At 30.5% G+C, this 22,866-nt stretch overlaps 3 protein-coding genes across 5 annotated transcripts; 2 read left to right on the forward strand and 1 right to left on the reverse strand.

Moving 5' to 3' along the window:
* The first annotated feature begins 13,656 nt into the window (after positions 1 to 13,656).
* Positions 13,657 to 17,453, forward strand: LOC103844830 (metal-nicotianamine transporter YSL3). Of its 2 annotated transcripts, none has more exons than XM_009121655.2 (8): positions 13,657 to 13,881; positions 14,299 to 14,356; positions 14,444 to 14,861; positions 14,952 to 15,124; positions 15,531 to 15,628; positions 15,732 to 15,872; positions 15,948 to 16,255; positions 16,337 to 17,453. In XM_009121655.2, the coding sequence occupies exons 3-8, from the start codon at positions 14,486 to 14,488 to the stop codon at positions 17,263 to 17,265; spliced, it is 2,025 nt and encodes a 674-aa protein (XP_009119903.1). In that variant the 5' UTR covers positions 13,657 to 13,881; positions 14,299 to 14,356; positions 14,444 to 14,485; the 3' UTR covers positions 17,266 to 17,453. The 2 variants fall into 2 exon arrangements, with proteins under 2 accessions (XP_009119903.1, XP_009119904.1); XM_009121656.3 differs by lacking the exon at positions 13,657 to 13,881 and adding an exon at positions 13,888 to 14,073.
* Positions 17,454 to 17,640: 187 nt separating this feature from the next.
* On the forward strand, positions 17,641 to 18,886 carry LOC103844831 (cytochrome b5). Its single transcript, XM_009121658.3, has 4 exons — positions 17,641 to 17,882; positions 17,974 to 18,074; positions 18,312 to 18,378; positions 18,475 to 18,886. The coding sequence occupies exons 2-4, from the start codon at positions 17,988 to 17,990 to the stop codon at positions 18,723 to 18,725; spliced, it is 405 nt and encodes a 134-aa protein (XP_009119906.1). The 5' UTR covers positions 17,641 to 17,882; positions 17,974 to 17,987; the 3' UTR covers positions 18,726 to 18,886.
* Positions 18,887 to 18,979: 93 nt separating this feature from the next.
* Positions 18,980 to 21,724, reverse strand: LOC103844832 (TBC1 domain family member 15). 2 transcript variants are annotated; one of them, XM_009121660.3, is made up of 5 exons: positions 21,090 to 21,724; positions 20,782 to 20,914; positions 20,660 to 20,709; positions 20,523 to 20,576; positions 18,980 to 20,453 (listed from the first exon to the last, which is right to left on the reverse strand). In XM_009121660.3, exons 1-5 carry the CDS (start codon positions 21,323 to 21,325, stop codon positions 19,292 to 19,294), a joined length of 1,635 nt encoding a protein of 544 aa, XP_009119908.1. In that variant the 5' UTR covers positions 21,326 to 21,724; the 3' UTR covers positions 18,980 to 19,291. The 2 variants fall into 2 exon arrangements, with proteins under 2 accessions (XP_009119908.1, XP_009119907.1); XM_009121659.3 differs by having other exon boundaries at positions 20,782 to 20,917.
* Between the last annotated feature and the right edge of the window lie 1,142 nt (positions 21,725 to 22,866).

Below are 22,866 nucleotides of genomic sequence, written 5' to 3' on the forward strand. Positions count from 1 at the left end.
TCTATATTTTAAGTTTCACTATTCAAAACTTCAAATTTGAAGTTTTATATTTTTATTTACATTTTGGTCCTTACAATTACACATCACATTTATGATTCATAAATATTTCTTGTTTATTGTTTTAATCCTTATAAAAATGATATCTCGTAAATATTTAAGTTTTGTTTACAAACTTTAAGTTTATATATATAATTAAATAAAACTTTAAAATAAGATTTAAAATATTTAAAACTAGATTTAGATAACAAAAATATACAAAAGAAACTTAACAAAATTTTTTTAAATAATTACATGAAGATATAACTATTGCACAATTAAATATTACAACAACACTAATAGTCATGTAAGTTTGAACCGGAGCCTTCAAAATTTCTAAATATTGTCCAATTATTTTTTGTGTAACTGATGATGGTTTTTGTTGATGATGATATCTTTTCGTACAATTTTTCTTGTTTATATTGAATATATTCACGAGTATTAATAGTATCGATAAAAGTTAGTTTTTTAGCAATATTTTATGTTTCTCTTTTACTTTATGGTTCTTATCTAATGTATTTACAAGTATTAATATCACCCGCTTTTTTTATCTCTAATCTACAAATTAAAAAAGAGGATATTCATTTTTACTTCAAAATGCACTAGTAGATCATATATGCATTACGAAAATCACTTTATGGAATAATATGGTATTTTGATTGAAGTTTAATATTAATTAAGTTATTTTGTTTAAAATTTTATATGTTTATATATGTGCTAGTTATTTACAAAAGTTTTATGAATTCAAATTAGTTATGATAAATATAAGAACCTTATTATAAAATGCAAATAGTTTTAAAGTTGAGTTTGAAGTTTTGCTTTTGAAGAAAAACACCTTTAAACTTCAAATATAGAGTTTTAGAAACTTCAAAATAGAGTTCCTTTTTGGAGATGCTCTTAGTAGAACAATAAATCACGTTAAAATTTCATAAAACAGTCCAATTCCATATAAGTTTTCTTTAAAAATCAAAATAGTAACAAAAATTATTGTTAAAGTTACTTTTAAATTATTTAGAAAAATTGCTAATTAAATTTATGTAGTTAGAATTTAACCATAATTATCCAAAATAATTAAAAGTAAAATATTTCATTATGTATTATGATATTGTAGGCAAATTCCTTTTTATTAGTTATAATTTTGAAAATATATTTCAGTAGCAACAGTTAGTTGATATTTATGAAATGGTCAATAATATAATGTAAGTATTTATATGCGTTTGATAATCTCAATTTTGTAAAAGAGAAAGTATACCATATACTTCAATAAGTTATTAAAATGTATTAATTTCAAAACAAGAAATATAATATCAGCTTAATTGTTTCTAAACATAATTTTACTGATAAAAATAATAAATATTTGAAAGTATTTTATCAATATATTTTTTAATAAAACACTACCAAAAATTCTGTAAATAAATGTTCGAAGTGGTGTCATGTTTGTGTGTGTCCTTGTAATTTTAATCGGTTTGTTTACTTTGATTCCCACGTATGGGCTCAGTCTCAGGGGACATCTATGCGTCTGCCTGCTTAGTGTCTTCAGTCTTTAACTCTATGTTCCTTTGGTTCGTTAATGAAATTTACAGAGGGAAAAGAAAAAGTCGGGCCTGCATCAAATATTATCTTTTAAAGTTACCAGATGGATATAAAATAGTATCAAACACTAAGACCGACTCTGATAAGACATCAAAACATGAAATATAATATAATTTCATCTCTAACAAAACATCAAATTCGATATAATGTGAATAGTGTTACACTAATTCATCACATCAAATATATATTTAAAAAATATATACATATATATATATATATTTTTTATTCTGTTTCATTTAATATATAGTTTAATAACTATCACTAATTAGTTTAAATAATATATAATATTATTTTTGGTATAAAATTTAATGTTATGTCTGAAGATGAAGAAAATATGACACCAAAACACCAAAATTTGGTATAATTTAATACTAACTTTGATGCCATGTTTGGAATGCTCTAATACACAATTAATGATTATCAAAAATAAAATTTATGGCATTTTCAATAGTTACTCTCATTTTTTCTTCAAAATAAAGTAAATTCAAAATGAATTTACTTCAATGATTTTTATTTTTCCACTAAAAAACAATTTCAAATATATTATGTTATCACCACTTATTATTAATTCTAAATAAATTTTATTATTTTATAAAACTTACAAAGTTTTTCCAATATGATTTATTTTAACTAGATATTCATTATGTACATAAATTTAGTTTCTAAAAAGATACAAGGGTTTATATAAACTTATAATTATATTATGAAATTATCAATATAAAAGTATAAAATTAATTATAAATAAAAATCTTAAAACAAAATGAGGGAAAACATCAAAAAAAAAGGAAAAATATTTTCCAATGTTACACAATTTTTTCTCTCGGAATAATTCACCATTAGAAATATTTTCTTTCGTTATTTGATGTTTTTCCTCGAAATGAAGTGCCAAGATGGTTTTAGGCCTTTAAATAAAACTAGATTTTGACCCGCGCTTAGAAAGCGCGGGTTTGTTTGTTTTTCATTTATTAATCGAAAACTGATTTGCAAATTACCATTATTTTTGTGTCGAACCATAACAATTGAGTTTTTAGGGTTTTATCATTTTTTTTCTCTTCAAAATATGATATTTTTTTGAAATATGGTAGTTGTTCTATGATAATGTTTGAGTTTTAAGATTTGTTTTCATATCTGACTTAGATTCATGGTTAGACCTATAGACCCGATACATTGTGTATAATCCGGTTCGGATTTAATGAAAAATTCGTTAATTAAAAATCTGATATAACCAGGTAAAAATCCAAAAACTCACTATTAACCTGCAATCTGATACCATTGATCCGATTACAAAATATCTAATAGTAATTTTTTTTTAAATTGATTAAATTACTCATATATTTATTAATATTACATAAATTAGTGATTCCTTAGAATTTGATAAAATTTTATTATGTTATCCAAATAAAAAATGATAATACAAAACACTTATTGATATGACAATATTAGTTTATTTTCGTCATTAATAACCTATTATAAGTTTGTGCTTTTATTTTAGATTTAAAAATTAATTTTAATATAGTTTTTAAAATTTTCTTGAACACTCGTAATTGCCATATCAATATTATGTATAAAATGACATTATAAATGGAAAAATGATATTCAAATATGTATATGATATATGGTGTAGGATAGAGGATTTTGGTTTGTATTGAAAAAATGTATAATATTCAAATGATCTGTTTTGAATATTGATATGTATATTAAGAAAATGATATTTTCATGTTTGTTAATTTATTTATAGTTTGTAATATATTTATACATATATTATATTTAAAGTTAGTATATCTTTTAAATATATATATGCCCATTATTTATAAATCTATTTAGGTGTATATGTAGGCCCAAAACCAAAAGACTTAAATGCCATTAATGAATTTTATTCATCCTTTGTAAAAATAAGGGTATTTTTGAGAAAGTGTAATTCTCATTAAGTGAATGATCCTCTTTTAATAGTATTGATAAAATAATTACAGAAATTTAGAATGATTCGATTTGGGGTATCTAGCGCACGTGGGCTTTCGAGAGAGGAAGCGTTAGACCAACGCAGAACTAAAAGACCAACAAGAGGTGCCACTCGTAAATAGTACGTACACTGGCTTCAAAAGATCGTTTATGCAGCTTAACCACTTAAACAAAAATATAAAAGCGTAGAGTTCACAAAGGGTGATCATAATATGTAAAAGCTTGATTAAATTTTGTTTGCGATATTCAACCGCAGTTATTATGATAATCACTCAGTGTTTGTTTTATTCCTTCTGCACATTTTATTAATAGCAGAGCCATCCCAGTACCGTGCGAAGGTTTAGTGGGACCTGAAGCGAATATAAAAATGAATCTCTTTTATAACTTTTTTTATTAGAGCGTAATATATATTTGGAAAATCATTAAGAAAAAAAATAATAATTAAAAAATTAAGACAAATTTTTCTTCCCTCTTTTTTAATAAAATTTTTAACTAAATTCTCATAATCTAGATTCCTAATTAATTCTCTTTCTATAAATATAATTACTAAACCATTTAACATTTCTTGTGATATGGTTGATCCCATATAAAACTTTACGAGTTTTCACTTGGAAAAGCGTTTTTCAGCAGTGACTGAAACTGGAATCGTCAATAATATTTAATAAGAAATTTATGAGTCTGGATAACACTTTTTTCTTCATTTCAAAAAATTCAGAACTTCAAGAGGTCTCTTGTAATCTTATGGCAACATCTCTTTTAGAACCATTAGTTCAAAACACAAATCATCTCCAATAACATCATAATGATTTACATACCTTAAAGCTGCTCGAAGATTGGTACAAGATATCAAATTATCTTCACTTGCTGATTTTAGTTTATAAATAAATGACAAACTTAAACCACTCTAATACTAATTATTTTCTGAAATTTGGAGCCCTAAAAAAACCATATATTTTGGGGGTCCTAGGCAAAAACCTTTTTGAATACACTTGAAGCACGGCTCTGAGCCATCCATGCCTAGAGCTTTTCATGTCAAAAGCAAAATAAAAGTGTAGTATACTGTTTAAATATTTTTATCTCTTATAAAATAATTTTTAAAAATAAATAAAATAAAATTTCAATAAAAATATTTATAAATAATTTGTTGACAAATATATTCAAAACAAACAAATGTAAACTATGATTATATTTTTTTATAAAACCATGTATAATGAAACATGTAAAATAATTATAAAACATGTTTATAAAACTATGATTTGCAAACAATATATATATTTTGCACCGAAAGGGATATTATAATGAAAAATGTAAAATAATTGCAAACAAAAATAATGGATAAGAACTGACTCAAACACATAAGAAAGAAAAGATGAATTAAAAATAGTTTTACTTTGGATTTTTGGTATACATATTTAAGGAAAAAAAATTTATACATAAACAAGAGAAAAAAAATTATACACAAAATCAGATGCCCTAGTTAGAGGTGAGATTTAAAAGATCATAAATATTTTTTAAAAAGGAATATTTTAGGATTTAAGGAGTCAAAAATATTTTACAAAACAAATTAGAGGTCAAATCATAAAATTTTTTTTTATGATTTGGAAACTATTTATATATATATATAATATTAATAAATTTTTGGATAAAAAATGTTTTATTAGGTTTTGCCTAGGACCAGTGAGGCCTTAAACCTCATTTTCCTATTTCACTGACTGGCACGACACTGATAAATCTTATCTTTTAGACTACGCTATTTGTTTGTTTTTTTTTTTTGATAATCATGGAGATCCGGTGACTGAGGTCAACCGACTAATCCCACAGTACTCTATGTATTCTTGCGATTCAACGCTAGCTTGAATTACCACACGGGGTTTCGAAGATGGGTCCGTATTGAGGCTTTTGCTCCGTCAAGACCACTAATCCACCACCGTGTGGTTAACTACTACTACGCTATTTGTTCCAATTATTTTGCTGAACTATGTTACATAACGTCACTCGATCGCTACAGCTTTGAAATTTGAAAAAGCACAATTTTTTTCAGCATTCCACTAGTCAGTTGTCACTTACCGTTTTGGATTCTAATATTCCATATGTATGTTTATCCTAAAGAAAAACACGTAATCCACTAGAATATCATGAATGTGACGAGGGGCGGCTATTACCATTACGATATAGATTTGTAGTGTAACTGGAAAAAAATGGAACAGATATATCGATGATTTTACTTACGGATTTAGGTAAAGATATGTACCTTGCGCAGGATAAACATTATATAGACAAGTTATTTTGGTAAAAGTGTTAGTCTTTTGTTCTATTTTGGTATCATGTTTTGAGCTTCCATTGTTTGGTTAAGATTGAACATGATCTCTTTGGGGTTTGGGGGTTTTTTTAAACTTTTTTGCACCTCTAAGCTCTCAGAATGGCTGAAAAGCAGACTGGGTTGCATTGACATGTAACCAAACCTTCATTCTTTGCAATGACATTTACAATTTAGCAAAAAAAAAATATAGACAAATTATTCTATGTACTATATGTTTTTACATATTATGAAATAATAAATATATTGAATAATTAAAAATCAAAGTATTACATATATAACTAAATTGGTGCAAATATATAAATAAATTTTATTAATCCAAACAATAATTTTGTTTATATTTGATAGGATATTTAATTAAATTTAAATGATATTACCATACATAGTATATTTTAATATTAGTGTCTATTAAATGATGTTTTCTACTCAAGCTTTTTTAATCAATTTTATCTTTTACAGCAAAATTTTTAAATTATTGATAATAAAATTTTTATTGTGAGATTAATAGTTTTAGTAATTTATAATTTTAAAAACAATTGTCAATGTTCGTTCAAAGCTTTTATCAAAAAGAATGGTTCAAAGTAAAATTTGAAATTAAAATATTTATTTATTTATATGGTATATAGTTTAATTTAAAATGATATATATATATATATATATATATTAATCTTAATAATTAGCTAAATTAGATTTTTTTACTTATATAATTTTGTAATCGTTTGTATTTTGTCATAACAAAAAATTTAAACCATGAATCACAAAATTTGAATGTGAGACTTTTAATAGTTTTAATAGTTTATAGTTTTTAAAAATTCAAAATATAACGTATACAAAAATATCTAAATATCTATTATATGATTAATGTAGCTGTTTAATTAATTAATTTTAATAGTTTAAAATTAAACAAATATGATAGAAGATACACTTTTTTTTATCAAATCTTTATTATTCAAAATCATTAGCAATTCTGTAACTTTTATTTAACGAAATAATAAATAACATTAATAATAAATTTATGGTTGGTTTAATAAAATGCATATTATATAATTAGATGGACTAACAAATTTCTCTAATGATTCTAAGATCATCATAATTATGACATGTGGTTATAAAAAGAAGTTGTAATGTTTCTCAATTAAATTATTGAAGATTAGATCCAAGAGAATCTCTAATGTATTAATCCACTTTTTAACTCTAAAATGGTGCAACACCAAAATGGAACTGTGTTTTACTCAAATGTATTATTCTATGTTTTACTCCAAAAGACTATTCCAAAATAATTATACTTTTATTTAATTAATAATTGGTAGTAATATCTTTTACTTATAAAAAATTACCAATTAATCTCAACTATTTTATGTGTACAAAATTTCCATAAAAATATAATTTATTTGCATTAAACATTTATTATTAAAAAGTACAATAATCGTAAATATATATAAAATAATATATTTTGGTTCAATAATGAACATTAGAATATGTTTTCCACATATGGTCAACTAATGCATTTTATAATGAATAATGAGTTTTTAAATCTTTGATTTTCCTAAATTAACTATTTTTTTATAAAATCGGTCATTTTTTATCGTTTGAACAATACTTCACCGATTTTGGCGGTTCCATAAATTATTTACCGGGTTATTAAATCACTTATTTTATTTATTTTATTTTTATGTTTTTTGGTATTTTTATTAGTTTATGCATCTTTATTTAAAATTATTAAATATTCTCTTATGGAAATTGTATTTTTAATGTTATTGTGTTATTTTTTGAAATATTTAATTATTATATAAAATGAGGAAAAAGTATAAATAATTATATTTTTAAAATTGAAAGGACTATTCAATAAATAAAATGTTTAACTCCAAAATAGATTAATTGGTAAGATTACTCCATAAATGGGGTAATCCTAATCATTACTCCATTTTGAAGTTAAAAATAGAGTGATATCAAGTATATTTTACTCTAAAAATAATGTTTACAGTAAAAAATAGAGTAGGGTTGAAGATGCACTGACTACATATTATCTTCATACTTTTTAGTTCATAATGGAATCTCTTCATATATAGCTAAAATCCTTGTAATACACACGAAAATGGATCATGAATGGTGTGGATAAGAAAATAAATGTACCTTGAATTATGATGATTCAATTAATCGAACAAGTTGAACTTACTATATTGTGAAAAGTAATAAATACAATTTTCCTTATTTTCTCACAAACCACTCTTTTTTTTTTAACAAGTGTCAGTTAGACACATTTCACACAAATTAAAAAAATAACAAAATATACTAATCTACTTTTATTTATTATACAATTGTTTAAAGAAAAATAATTTAACTAAATAACTATTGGTCACTTAAAAGGATAAGAAAGTGATTAATGTGAAAATTTACATTGAAAACATAGAATAACATTTATTTTGAAACAAATAAAAAGCTAAAATGACATTTTTTATGAAATAGAGGAATATAAAGTAAGTTTATACACAAAATAATAAATGAAAATGCAATGTTTGCTTCTTCAATAATTGGCGTGAGAAAAACAAAACAGTATCAGAATAATAATAAAGTAAATAAGTGAAGGGGAGTGTTATTTTATACTAGATCCTCTTTGATCGGTGCTTATAGTTTGGCATAAAGTGAGCTATATGAATACAAATGTGGAAGTCCAATATAATATTCCCAAGATGAAAATTGGGTAGACTGAAAAAGAGTCAATTGATCAAACATGAACAAAAATTGGGTAAAGATCACATTTTCAACCATTAGACAGTGATCCATTAATGCCTAGCTATGAAGATAGGCATGGTTAAAGTGGGAGGGAATCGTATGACACATTAGAGCATTCTTACCAATAAAATATTTAACAAGGACAAAAAAGAGAATATAAATATTAAGGAATTAAAGGAAAACCTTTTTGTTTTTATAAGCAGCTATATCAAAATAATGAGATTTAAAAAACAAACAAATTTTGTTAAGAAGCGCTAATTACACATAATAAACATATATATATATATTATATGTATATATAATCTTTTATATATATATATATTATATATGTATATATAATCGTATATATATAGTTTTCACCGTTAAAAGTGATTTTAGTGTATAAATGGTCTAACATGACCAAGAAATTACTCAATTGATCGATTAGTATAATTGTTCTTACTTTCTAATATTTAATATTAATTTTAGTATAAATATTCAACCGCAACTACCATTCGGAACTTTAAAATATAAATGCTGAGCTTCTATAATTCACCGCTAAGAAAGATTATTAAAAGCGTAAAAGCATGAAGACAAACATTTGGACCCACATAGGTTCATTAAGCAATCAAAATGTATGTTTTAAATCGCATTCGGATTGCGTTATTTATATTTTTCAAACTTTGTACCTATCATCAGCAATATTTCACTCGCACAATTCTGAACTTAATTACTTTAGATAAGTTGTGTATAGTTTGCAAGAATGTGAAAAATAAGCCAAAATTCCAAACACTTTCATCACTTCAACACCAATTGCTAGACCTTTTCAATTGATAGTTTTCCCTATACCGCTTTGTTACTGTTTTCCAAAAATTTCTTGATCATCCCGTGCTGTATTCACCAAACTTCAGTTTACATTTTCAAAATCCTTTTTCATACGGAGTTTAAATAATACGTTGACCCCCCCCCCCCCCCCCCCCCCCCAAAAGTACTTAGGATACGAGAATTAATAGAAATTTTTAAAAAATTGAAACGGAAAAAGAACATTCGTAAAAGAAAAAAAAATTACAATTATCTTTTCCGTGGTGGCCCGAAATATCTCCTTATAAGTGTAACCAGGACAGTGGGCACGCAATAAAATTCGATCCCACTCATATACGCATAGGAGACGTCCTAGAGTTACTATCTATTAATCCAAAATAACAAACACAAGAATTGTATTATTAGTTCCTAAAATTTAATAATTTATATTTACTGGTGACACAAAATGTTAACTATACTTGAAGCTTGGACACCTACTTTGGACTCACAAAGCTAATATTCATGATTGTCAATATTCCTGATATTTAGAACTAGTTGTGTACGTAATTTATCTTGTAAGTTATTTGTAGGACCATCTACCCCACTAGTTATATAACATTTTCCAGTAATCATCATTTGTATGGATCTAAGTGTGTACCGCTATAATATATTTTTAGTTTAATGAAGCATGACCATACTTGAAAGAAATATCTAATACTATTATCTTACAACAGTTAACACGTTCACTTCATAACTAACTATTGCTACTAAAAACGGATGAAAGAACTATTCCAACCATCAGTACTGCGTCACTACTGCCTAATCTATAGGGTACCATATTGTAATACCACCATTTACAATAATTAATCAAACAAATACAAATACTTAAGATGTGCATTATCTACCCAACTCTAGTCAACTTCACATTAAATACTATCACTTGGACATAATAGCTGCTACATTAGCTTGTTTTCCAACTCTATATTAACTAGTGCGCTATATTTGAACGTTATGACGAATTTGAATCAGTTTAAGTCTTTCAAGAACGGGGTCATAACTTTCAATTTAAAACAAGCCTTGCTTTTATTTTATTTATAGAGACGTCCCAATATAGTTCAGCTCTACTTTTATGAATTTAACGTGTAGACGAAAAGAATCAAAAGTCGAACATGTAATTATTCAACTTGCCACTTTATTTGGGTTTGGTATGTTTGTGATCACTTGGTACACAGTTGACATTTACTAGTTTTTTGCTTGACTAGCTTGAAAATATGTTAATTTAGGCTGAGAATGAGAAGTGTGAAAAAGGTAGTTCTACCATCTGGTGAATGTTCCATATGTGTTTTTGCCATTCATCAACTTTGATTTTACAAAATGTGTTTCATATTTTTAATAATAAAAAATCAATGAATTACTAGTGGTTCAGTTTTACAAAGAAAAATCAAGTTATGCTATAAACAGAAGATACATACTTCCTCCGTTTCACAATAGATGATGTTATTCCTTAGTACACAAAGATTAAGAAATTTACTTTTCTCTAAAAAATAGTTTTAAAAGTATAATTTAAAAATCTTCCAACCAATTACAAAAAATGACTACAACATCTAATTGGTTACACAGTTTTCAATAAACCTAAAAATAACATAAAAATATCACAACATCATCTATTTTGAAACAACAAAAATCTTCTAAAACATCATCTAATATGAAACAGAGGGAGTATCATTTAGCAAGTGTTATGTTAGAGATTAAAGCTATTCTTTGGTTTTGAATAATAAATATTCTCTCTGTTCCCGAAAGTAAGATTCTATAGAGCATGCACGCTTATTAAGAATTTAATAAATATTTTTAATTTATTTTTTACTTTATTATACACTTTCTAATAACTTTTCACCAATAAAATTTAATCAATTCAAATATTCTCAATTAATGTTCCTCAAAAGCATTAAAAAATACATTAACAATATATAAAATATATCTTTGTGGAACAAGAAAAAAATTTAAAAAATCTTACTTCTGGAAACGGAGGGAGTATAAACTAATATTTGATAACTTTATCATTATAATTACAACAATATTTGTTTGATAAAATGTGTTCCATCATGCAAAACCATAGTCGACATATTGAATTGATGTTTAGTTAGTATTAAATATCAAAACTATTATACCATTTATTATGTGTTGGTTAATATTAAAACTCAAAATAGTTATAATTCACATTGAACATTAAATTGAGTTAGGTAATCATGTGTCAACATGTCATCGTCGTGTTTATAAAACACAGTCACATGAACCGGTAATCTCGGGTTCACAATAAATCCAGCCTTATTAGTCAAAAAAAGAATCAAAGACATCACAGTTGTTCCCTTTGACATGAATACCACTTTCTTTAAATTAAACATGTACCCCCTTCGTTCGAAATTATTAGACGTTTTAGAAATTTTCTTTTGTCTCATAATACTTGACGTTCACAAAGTCCTAGATAAAAAAAGATAACATATAACATTTTCTACCCTTGTAATTAATGATCTCTAGTGATAATGATACGAAGTCAATTGAAAATAAAACATAAATGAAAGGGTAAAATAGATATTATAGCAACATTCTTAATTTATGTGCCAGTTTCTAAAACGTCATATAAATCCGAACGGAGGAAGTATCTCTCATGCTTAAAAATGTCATTTTGATATTTTTTTGTTATACAAAAAATGACATTTTACATATTTCAAGTTTTTGTACGTGAATTAAAAAATTATCAAATTTTCTGTTTTACTCCTATTTAATATAAATTTATATTTGATTTTATTAATTAATGAATTAAAAATAAGAGTAAAAATTATTATTTTTATTAAATGTGTGAATTGAAAACATAAAATGACATTTAATAATTAAACAAAATAGAAAAAATTAAAATGACACTTAATATTCATTTCGTCTTAAAATAAAGTACTCCCTCCATTCGGATTTATATAACGTTTTAGAAACTGGCACATAAATTAAGAATGTTGCTATAATATCTATTTTAACCTTTCATTTATGTTTTATTTTCAATTGACTTCGTATCATTATCACTAGAGATCATTAATTACAAGGGTAGAAAATGTTATATGTTACTCCCTCCGTTTTTTTATATAAGTCGTTTTAGAGGAATTTTTATGTTCCAAATTATATGACGTTTTCAGTTTTCTATGTAAAATTTATTAACACTTAATGTTATATGACCAATGATAATATACCTTCTATTTTATTATTGGTTGATTTGTGGTTAGGTAAATAATTAATGATGTTTTTGTTTAGAAAATATAAAAAATTAATGATTTCTTAATCTACGTGTATAATTCTAAAACGACTTATATTAAAAAACGGAGGGAGTATCTTTTTTTATCTAGGACTTTGTGAACGTCAAGTATTATGAGACAAAAGAAAATTTTTAAAACGTCTAATAATTTCGAACGGAGGGAGTATATTTTAGAGTTTTCACATTTATTAAGAAAACACGTAAATTTTTGACAATAAATGCATTGTTTTCTGTGTTAAGATATTTTCTATGATTTTTAACCAATCAAAGTTCAGTAAATACAATTAATGTTTGAAATTTATAATTTGTCATTACTTCCTCTGTATCACTTTAAGTGATATTTAAGGTTGTTGCACAAATATTAAGAAAATACAAAATCTTATGTAATTTACCTTGATCATATAAAATAACATTAAATACAACTAATTCAACCAATAAAAAAATATAGTATTTTGTAATTGGTCGTAAATTTCAAATGACATTAAATTTATCTAGAATTATGATAACATCACTTATTATAAAACAAAATAAAAAAATTTAAACATCACTTAAAAGTGTTACGGAAGGAGTATTAAATATATTGAAGATAAAATATAAATCTTTTAAAAACAATTTTTTTTTAAAAACATTGACCATTCTGAAACGAAAGAAATATTAAACGGAGAAAGAGAGTATCTAACAATAATGTCACCTTGTCTGTTCACACAGAACACTGCATAATGTAACGGTTGAATAGTCATGCCATTGAAAAGCATTTAAAATAAGTTTGATTTTTACTATGTTACATTTATTTAGTTTTCTTAATGACATATATCAAGGTTGTATGGATTTAATTAATAATTAGCCTCCAGGTTTTTTTATTTATGCATAACTTTTGAAAAGTTTAAAAGTTCAAAAATATTAAAAAGTTTAGTCCCTTAATGATTATTGTACTACATCAACCCCAAAAAACGTTCATCTTTAGTTTTGTATCTTTTGTAGTACTGATATGTCAACGTGCGGTACATAAGAACCCAAGGCAAGGCCCCTTTATTAATCTTCTTAATTTCAAAGCTTGCTTCTTCATCATCTCTGCTTCTATATATCTTTCCATAAACACCAAATCCCATTTTAAAAAATATACTACTGCCATTCTTGGCTATTAATTCTTTGGTCTTCGTTCCGTGTAAGCATTTAATGTCTTGGTTTTGTTTTTCTTCTATCTTTTTGGGAAATGCAAGTGTGGTCTTCATGTGTACCTGTTTCATCTACAAGTTCACTTTCTCTTTCATTTTTCATTCTCTTGTCTTCCCCAACAAGAACACAAATCTAGTTCCTGTTTCACAGATTGAACAACTATGTGATTTGAGAAAAAAGGGTTTGTTTAAAAAACCGATCTTGTTACTGTTGTAGATTAATGGCAGATTCCAGAGTATAATCCAAAGTCATTAACTTTATAGATTAGATCTCTAAGCAAAAGAGATCATTTGCGTCATTTGATTCCATTCTATGGTTTAGCTTTTACAGATTTATGCAATAGATTAAAATAATCTTTAGATTTATCTTTTTCTGTGTGGCTAAGTAAGTAAATGTTCTGTTTCAGATACTTTGGGCGTGGAAAGCAAGAAAAATTGTCAGAGTAGGACTGATCCGTAAAGAAGGTACCTTTTTACATATGTCTCGTCATCCCTGAAAAGAGCAATTTTTTTAATTGATATTAAAGAATCTGTCTTTTGGGTTCTTCGTAGAGTTTTGAAACAAAAAAAAAAGGAAAAAGAAACTCTGTAAAAATGAGGAGCTCCTTGATGATGGAGAGAGAAGCAAGAAATGAGACAGAGAGAGAAGAAAGAGATGACTTGGAAGAGACTCAAAACGAAGCAGATGAGTTCAGGTCAATACCTCCATGGAAGAGTCAAATCACTTTTAGAGGAATCGTTGCAAGCATAATCATTGGCATTATCTACAGTGTGATCGTGATGAAGCTAAATCTAACCACAGGTTTGGTCCCGAACCTGAACGTCTCTGCAGCACTTTTAGCCTTTGTGTTCCTTAGAAGCTGGACCAAGCTTCTTACCAAGGCAGGGATTGTGACAAAACCGTTTACTAAACAAGAAAACACTGTGGTCCAAACATGTGCTGTTGCTTGTTACAGCATTGCAGTTGGAGGTAATTTTGGCGAATTTTTGACAATTCTTTTTAATGATATTTGATCAGCTTTTGGTTGGTTAGTTGAACTTGTGTTTGTGTGATTTGCAGGTGGGTTTGGTTCGTACCTTCTTGGTTTGAGCACAAAGACTTATGAACAGTCAGGAACTCACACTGAAGGGAATAGTCCAGGAAGCACCAAAGAGCCAGGGATCGGTTGGATGACCGCTTTCTTGTTCTTTACTTGCTTTGTTGGTCTCTTAGCATTGGTTCCTCTAAGAAAGGTAGACAATTACTACTCCCTTCGTTCCATTAAATTAGATGTTTTGAAAAAAAAATCATAAAAATAGATTATGTTTTTCATGTAAAAACCGTAAATTTTAATAAAATTAATGGAATTATTATTGGTTTAAAATTATTAAAAATGATAATTACAAAAAGTAAAGCATTTATAATAATGCTTTATTATATTTTATGAATATGTGTGAAAACGAAAAAGATCTATTTTAAAAAAACAATATTATTGTTTCTTTACTTGCTTTGTTGGTCTTGGCCCGGCCTTCAGGGTTAGTATGGGCCATGCCTGGATTACTAACCCCGGGTTGGCTGATTGGGTCTATCCCAACATCTCTGTTTGTTGGTTTGGGTCTAGATTGCTAAGCTTCATTATGGCTTTGTTTTGTTAACCAGATCATGATCATAGACTACAAGCTGACATATCCAAGTGGAACAGCTACCGCGGTTTTAATCAACGGTTTCCACACTTCTAAAGGCAATAAAATGGCCAAGTAAGTATGAAACCTATGTTTATTCGTATTCACTTGCTCTCTTTAGCTGCTACTTAGGTTTTTGATTTGAATAAAACTATTTGTTTACTCTGTTTCTATGCAGGAAACAAGTGTTTGGGTTTGTGAAGTATTTCTCCTTTAGCTTCATATGGGCTTTCTTTCAGTGGTTCTTCACTGGAATCAGTGGGACAGAGTGCGGATTCATCCAGTTTCCAACTTTTGGATTAAAAGCTTGGAAGAACTCGTGAGTTTTCATTCTTACTTAACACATCTCAACTGATCAAAACGGAATCTTGATGATCTTGAAAACACTCCACAGATTCTACTTCGACTTTAGCATGACATACATTGGAGCAGGAATGATATGTTCCCATATTGTCAACTTATCTTTGCTTTTTGGCGCGGTTCTTTCCTGGGGAATCATGTGGCCTCTCATTAAAGGTCTTAGTGGAGATTGGTACCCATCTACTCTGCCTCAAAGCAGCATGAAGAGTCTCAATGGTTACAAGGTGTTCGTATCTATCTCATTGATCCTCGGAGACGGGCTTTACCACTTCATCAAGATACTTATGTTCACAGCAAGAAACATATACTCCAAGTTAAAGAATCACCACTCTGGGAAATCTAGTAAGTATATAAATAATACCGGAAACTATAATATTCGTTACTATATAGTTATTTCGTATCTGATTGGAGATATTACCGCAGATTCGGAGAAAGACAAACAATCTATTGCAGATCTGAAAAGAGATGAGATCTTTGTAAGAGACAGCATTCCACTATGGGTTGCAGCAGTTGGATACGCAGCTTTCTCTGTTGTCTCGATCATCGCCATCCCTATGATGTTCCCGGAGCTCAAATGGTACTTCATTGTCGTAGCGTACATGCTAGCTCCATCGCTAGGTTTCAGTAACGCCTATGGAGCAGGGCTTACAGACATGAACATGGCTTACAACTACGGTAAAGTCGCGCTCTTCATCTTAGCCGCTATGGCCGGGAAACAAGACGGTGTAGTCGCGGGACTTGTCGGATGCGGGTTGATAAAATCCATCGTCTCGATATCATCAGACCTAATGCACGACTTCAAGACAGGGCACTTGACTCTGACTTCACCGCGGTCGATGCTTGTGAGCCAAGCAATCGGGACGGGGATCGGCTGCGTCGTGGCTCCTCTCACTTTCTTCCTGTTTTACAAAGCCTTCGATGTCGGGAACCCTGAGGGAGAGTATAAAGCTCCCTACGCTTTGATATACAGAAACATGGCGATTCTTGGAGTCGAAGGCTTCTCTGCTTTGCCTCAGCATTGTCTGCAGCTTTGCTATGGGTTCTTCGCGTTCGCGGTGGCTGCGAATCTCGTCAGGGATATGTCGCCCGAGAAGATAGGGAAGTGGGTCCCGTTGCCGATGGCTATGGCGGTTCCGTTTCTTGTCGGAGGGTACTTCGCTATAGATATGTGTGTTGGGAGTTTGATAGTGTTTGTGTGGAATAAGAGGGATCGAGTTAAAGCCGGTTTGATGGTACCGGCGGTTGCTTCCGGTTTGATATGTGGAGATGGGCTTTGGATTTTGCCGTCGTCGGTTCTTGCTTTGGCGGGTGTGAAGCCTCCCATATGTATGAGCTTCATGCCGAGTAAATAGGTTAAGTTTACTGAAAATATAGAGGTTTTATATGAGTTTTGCTCTCTGTGTAGTAGTGTTAAATAGCTTAAGAAATGTTTTAATAAATAGAGTGAGAGAGAAAGAGAGGTTATATAATTCAATAATTATGTATACAAATAAAGACGTCTTAAATAAATTTTATAATTTACTCCTTTTTTAAATGCTAAGGATTATTTAATTTTTATATATTACGAACTCAGTATTTCAGAATAAGAATAAATTAAAGAGAATTAAAAATAAAGTAGCAAATATTCTCAAGATGAGAAAGGAAAGATCACATTAGAACCAAATATGAGAGATTTCTTTCACCTTTCCCAATATGAGAGAGCACACTGAAACCACACGTGATAGACACTAGTTTCTTTGGTACGGCATAGACCATAGATTAGATTTGAACCAAAGTTCAAATTGATCTGCGTTTAACAGTCAAACCGCAACTTGACCGCAACTACCCTCTCTATTCAACAAAACATTTCAAGGGTAGTTTAGTAACATTATAATACTAGAAAGTTCTTAAGTAGGTGAAGAGTTACCCCACGAGGTGCTATCGCAATTGCAATTCTGAATCTGAAAGCAGAAAGATCCCCCCACCTTTGGTATCACGATCTTCTTCCTCATCAACATTCTGATTATTTCGATTTGAATCTTGTCATTTTTATTTTTCTGTGCTAATCTTGATTATTGTAGATTTGAGGAGAGAGATGGCTTCAGAGAAGAAGGTTCTAGGTTTCGAAGAAGTTTCGCAGCACAACAAAACCAAGGATTGTTGGCTTATTATCTCCGGCAAGGTTAGTTAGGTCTTGTCTGAGAATTTTCTTGTCTACACAACATAGTGTTTTTGTACGCTATTGATTTGTTAAAAGCTTGGATGATGTGACACTGGAGAATCATAGTTTGATGTTTACTGTTGATATAGTTAGTTATTGATTATGACCCTTGAGTGTGTTCCGTTATTTGAAGCTGATCTAGTTAGTGTCTGTCCATTAATGATTGATTGATTTCTGGTTCTTTTACTCTGAGTTTAGGTCTATGATGTGACCCCTTTCATGGATGATCATCCCGGTGGCGATGAAGTGTTATTGTCCTCAACAGGTTTTGATAAAAAGGATAAAAATATTTATTATATAACTTTGGTTTCTTCATGTCTGATCCAGTCGATGACTGTTTCTGTTGCTGTGTTTGTTGCAGGGAAAGATGCTACGAATGACTTTGAAGACGTTGGTCACAGCGACACCGCGAGGGATATGATGGAGAAGTACTACATTGGCGAGATTGATTCGTCTACTGTTCCAGCGACAAGGACATACGTTGCACCAGTGCAACCCGCGTACAACCAAGACAAGACACCAGAATTCATCATCAAGATCCTTCAGTTCCTTGTTCCAATCTTGATTTTGGGTCTTGCTCTCGTCGTCCGTCAGTATACCAAGAAAGAGTAGAAGCAGAGAGAGGCTTGTGGTTTTGCTTCCCATTGGATAACTCTTTCTCATTTATATATTTGCGGAAACGTTGTTTGGTTATAGATTGCATCTATGTCTTAAAATGACTATTGTTGAAACTACTACGAACCAATAATCAATGTGTTTGCTAGTTTCGTCTCTTTTTGTGTGTTGATTGAGATTTGTTCAACTTTGATGATCAAATAAAAGAGTGCTTCTCTGTTGGTGCTAAAATGTGGAAACGAGAAATTGAATAGGCTACAATTTAACTTTATATGATCCATACAATTGTGGAAAAAGACAGTAGCTTCAGACTCATCCCTTACATTTTTTCCCCGACAGGATATTGTCTTGTTCTTTTCATTACTACTACAATAAACGTTGATAGATAGATAGATAGTAGTATCGTGTTGTCTCTGTGATGATGAAAACAGAAAGAAAGAAAAGCTGAGAGATAATCAAGACGGTAAAGAACCAAACCGAGATAACCATAAAACCTTGACAAAACCGAATCCCTACGAGTGCAAGGTCCTTTGTGTAGTAGAGAGCACTTCATTTCATTTCCATCAAATGCTGAGAGATTGAGAGGAAAGAGTTTCGATTTTGTCATGGAGCGTCACAACAAGGTGATGCGCATCATCAAGAAGCTTCCAGACATCAAGCTGACCAGCCATGCTATTACACTCTTCCACAATCTCATCCATACTACTGTACTTCTGTATGATCAGCTTCCTACGCAGAACCAACGCCGCGATCGCATAGAGCAACAGATCATCCGTGGGAGGCGCCTGCTGCCTGATTCTGCTCCACGGCGACTTCCCAACTCCAGCTCTAATAGCAGCCTGATCAGCCCACATCACTTCCCATAGACAAAGCGTCTGCTCAAAGCTCAACTCCCTCCTAAACATCACCAGAACCATCCTGTAAACGAAACTACAATCCTCGGCCTGGAGATTCTCCAAGTGCTTGTAAAGCTGGGAGTCTTTGGACTTGATGATCTTCGACACAATGCCAAGCTGTCTCTGGATCCCTGCCTCGTCTAGCCTGAAGTTATGCCGTGCTTTCTTCATGAAACCAACGAAGCACCAGAAGGCCTCGTGGTCCTCTGAGATGACAGCTAGGATTGGTGATAGGAGGTCGCTCATTCCTTGGCAGTAGCCTATCTCAGGGTCGTAGAGAGCATAGGCTTCGAGAATGGCGACAAGACGTGCGGCGTGGTAGAGCCTGCAGCTTTCTAAGTTATCATCGTAGTCTTTTAAACCGACGGACTCAGCTAAACCGCGAGCTTCGGTTTCTGTGATTGCGGTTGAGGAAGAAGAGTATGTAGCCCAGTCGGAATCAGCACGTAAGGCATCAAGACGGATGATACGTTGCCACGTGGAAAAATCTTCGTGTACAGTGACTTCTACTTGGATCTCAGGAGAAGGAGAACTGGTCTCTCCACAACTATTATTGTTATTACTGTTTTCCTCCTCTGGTTTTTTCTCATCGCTGTACACAAAAGAGGGAAGAAGCTGAACGTCTTCGTTGTCTTCACAAGAGTCTGTGTCAGAAGAATCAGTGTTCACAGCAGAGACCACATCTTGATTCGTCATTGGTCCGGGAGTCTTGTAGTCATCCATGAATCTAACGCACTGATCGTCTGCTTCTTCCTCGAGGTCATCGGTACTTCCATTGCCGCGCTTGAGAAGCATCTTGCACCGTCTCTGTAGTTTCTCATACTCCTTCCTACATTCAATGTATTCCAACAATGAATACAATTATATAATACTTCAAACCATATCAATATTTGCTAACCTTTTTTGAGTATTCACGGCTTCTCTTTCTTCACTAGTACTGTTCAAATCGTAGCTGCCATAGAGAGAGAGAGAGAAACAAGTTGAGAATCTCAAAATGAGTGAAATAAAGCAAAGGAGACTTGGTTAAAAACTCACACTCCGAGTAAGAAGAGCCACACTTCTGCACGAATACTTGGATCAACACCCTACAATAAAACGCATATAATCAGAACCACAAGTAGGATGAATCAAAGAAGTACAATTAAAAGATGACTCACTCTGCTTCTAACTCTCTTTAAAAAACCAACTCCACCATCACGGAGTTTGCCCTCCGGTGTAGATAAACTCCTCCATTGATGCAGCGTCAAAGGCCATTTTCTTTTCCGGCGAGACCACGGGGACTTCCGCCGGCTTCTAACACAAGAAAGGAAACCAAGTCAAGCGTCGTTAAGCTAAAATCAATCAATCAATCAATCTAACAGCAAAAGTAAAGGAACAATCCGAACAAATTAAAGAAACCTTTTTGATCCAATCTATAGAGACTTAAGATCACATCTAAATAATCCAAATCTGAAGAGGTACTTACCGATCGGAAGAAGTTACTGAAGATGGAGACGATAGATTAGCCACAAAGAGAACAGATCGGAGATGGATCCACGACGAAGGAGAAGAAGACGAGGAAGAGGAAGATGAAAATGAAGAAGAGTTGGAGGAAGGAGGTGAAGTAGAAGAAGAAGAAGATGGCAAGGAAATGGAAGAAGGTAACGGAGAAGATGAGTTTCCAGACGACGTTGAAGTGTGGCTTCGCCGTAACGCCTTCATTTGATTCTCAACTTTTAATCTAAATCACAAACTCGAAAAGTCTCCGTCTTGCATCACAGATCTACCAAACCTTCACTTTAAGCATCGCCATTCTTCGATATCAAACGGCGAATCTCCGCCGGTGTCTGAGAAACGGCGGTGGGAATCCGGCATGAGAGTTCAAGCTAATGACCGATTTGCCCTCCCCCAATCACTATCTATCACTATGATTCGCTAACGCGACATCTTCTTCAGCACGCCGAAACTGAACAAAAAAAATGAAGATGAAGAAGAAAGAAGAAAGAAGAAAGAAGAAACAAAAGCTAAAGCACACAACAACTGAAGCCCATCTTAACCACTTTGCTCTTTCTTTTTCAGCTCTTGTCTTTTTTTTTTTTCTTTTTTTCTCTTTTTCAAAATAACTTTAGGCGCGTGTACTAGCGTTCGCTTTAAACATGCACGCGCATTAAATCTTCACGCGATATGGTAGGTGAATTCGAGTGATTTAACGTCGTCGTTTGGTTCTAGTCCTCGTTCGTTGATTTTTACGCGATAAATATCAACAATCGGAAGTGACCAACAAAGATGCGCCACGTGTCGAGTAACATTAAAAAAGTCAAAAGCTAGAGATTTTCATTGCGTCTCAGACTTTACCGCGGCTTTTAAGGAACATAATGATGATTAATTTTGGTAGATCTTCAAGAAAAAAATTAATCTCTGCTAGAAAAAGACAAATCTAATCATCGAATGTTGTCCTAATGGACCTACATCTACTCAATGTAGATTAGCACCATGGCTATGAATACAAGTGTATGGTGGTTGCTCGTACCAAAATACTCTATTTTAGAATAGTTTTTGTTTGGTAGGATATTGAAAATGTGTCGCAACTCTATAGCAATTAGCAGAGAAAATGCTTCATACAGTGAAAGTGTCATCTGAGTTAGGATATATTTTCTGGTCTGATGTTATAGATAAGAGAAAAACGACATTATTTCTTCATTGATAATTTTTTTGTCATTACTCAATTCATTAACAATTATCAATCACAAATGACTGATTATATGAAGATTACTTGTCAATTAAACTAAAAGTGTAAATGGTGATTACTAATCAGTAATCAATTAGAAGCTATGTTTGATATGTAAATCAAACCTTTTCTAAGACAAACCAAATCTGCAGTAGCCATTTCTTTTTAGCATATTTATACATAAACAGTGACTGGAAAGAATTGATTAATATTAATATGATTAATATGCTGTTTATTGTGTATTTTGTTGTCACTTGTGAGTCGTTAAAGTGTAACAGAACCGAATAAAGAGAAAATAACTATGCTTTTTTCTTTCTTTTTTTTTTGACTGACATAAAGCAAAAGACATCTTATTAAATGTAGCCGCGTATGTTATCAAACAAAAACTATGGAATATAATTAGTATATTAAATTTACAAAGCATATGGAATAGAATTATGGCCTATTAAGGTCAATATACAAATTATGGATGGAAATTGCAGATATGTGATTTTTTTTTATTAATTGGCGAACATGGTCATTGATCGTGGGTTGA

Source organism: Brassica rapa, chromosome A10, assembly GCF_000309985.2.
Source record: "Brassica rapa cultivar Chiifu-401-42 chromosome A10, CAAS_Brap_v3.01, whole genome shotgun sequence".
Taxonomy (NCBI): Eukaryota; Viridiplantae; Streptophyta; class Magnoliopsida; order Brassicales; family Brassicaceae; genus Brassica; species Brassica rapa.

Excerpts from the sequence above, each read along its gene's own strand:
- LOC103844830 (XM_009121655.2), top strand. The coding sequence starts at position 14,486 with ATGAGGAGCTCCTTGATGATGGAGAGAGAAGCAAGAAATGAGACAGAG. Across the intron at positions 15,873-15,947 it reads TTAAAAGCTTGGAAGAACTC|ATTCTACTTCGACTTTAGCA; the intron begins GTGAGTTTTCAT and ends AACACTCCACAG. Across the intron at positions 16,256-16,336 it reads TCACCACTCTGGGAAATCTA|ATTCGGAGAAAGACAAACAA; the intron begins GTAAGTATATAA and ends ATATTACCGCAG.
- LOC103844831 (XM_009121658.3), top strand. The coding sequence starts at position 17,988 with ATGGCTTCAGAGAAGAAGGTTCTAGGTTTCGAAGAAGTTTCGCAGCAC. Across the intron at positions 18,075-18,311 it reads GGCTTATTATCTCCGGCAAG|GTCTATGATGTGACCCCTTT; the intron begins GTTAGTTAGGTC and ends CTCTGAGTTTAG. Across the intron at positions 18,379-18,474 it reads AGTGTTATTGTCCTCAACAG|GGAAAGATGCTACGAATGAC; the intron begins GTTTTGATAAAA and ends TGTTTGTTGCAG.
- LOC103844832 (XM_009121659.3), bottom strand. The coding sequence starts at position 21,325 with ATGAAGGCGTTACGGCGAAGCCACACTTCAACGTCGTCTGGAAACTCA. Across the intron at positions 20,710-20,781 it reads TAAAGAGAGTTAGAAGCAGA|GGTGTTGATCCAAGTATTCG; the intron begins GTGAGTCATCTT and ends GTTTTATTGTAG. Across the intron at positions 20,454-20,522 it reads GCCGTGAATACTCAAAAAAG|GAAGGAGTATGAGAAACTAC; the intron begins GTTAGCAAATAT and ends CATTGAATGTAG.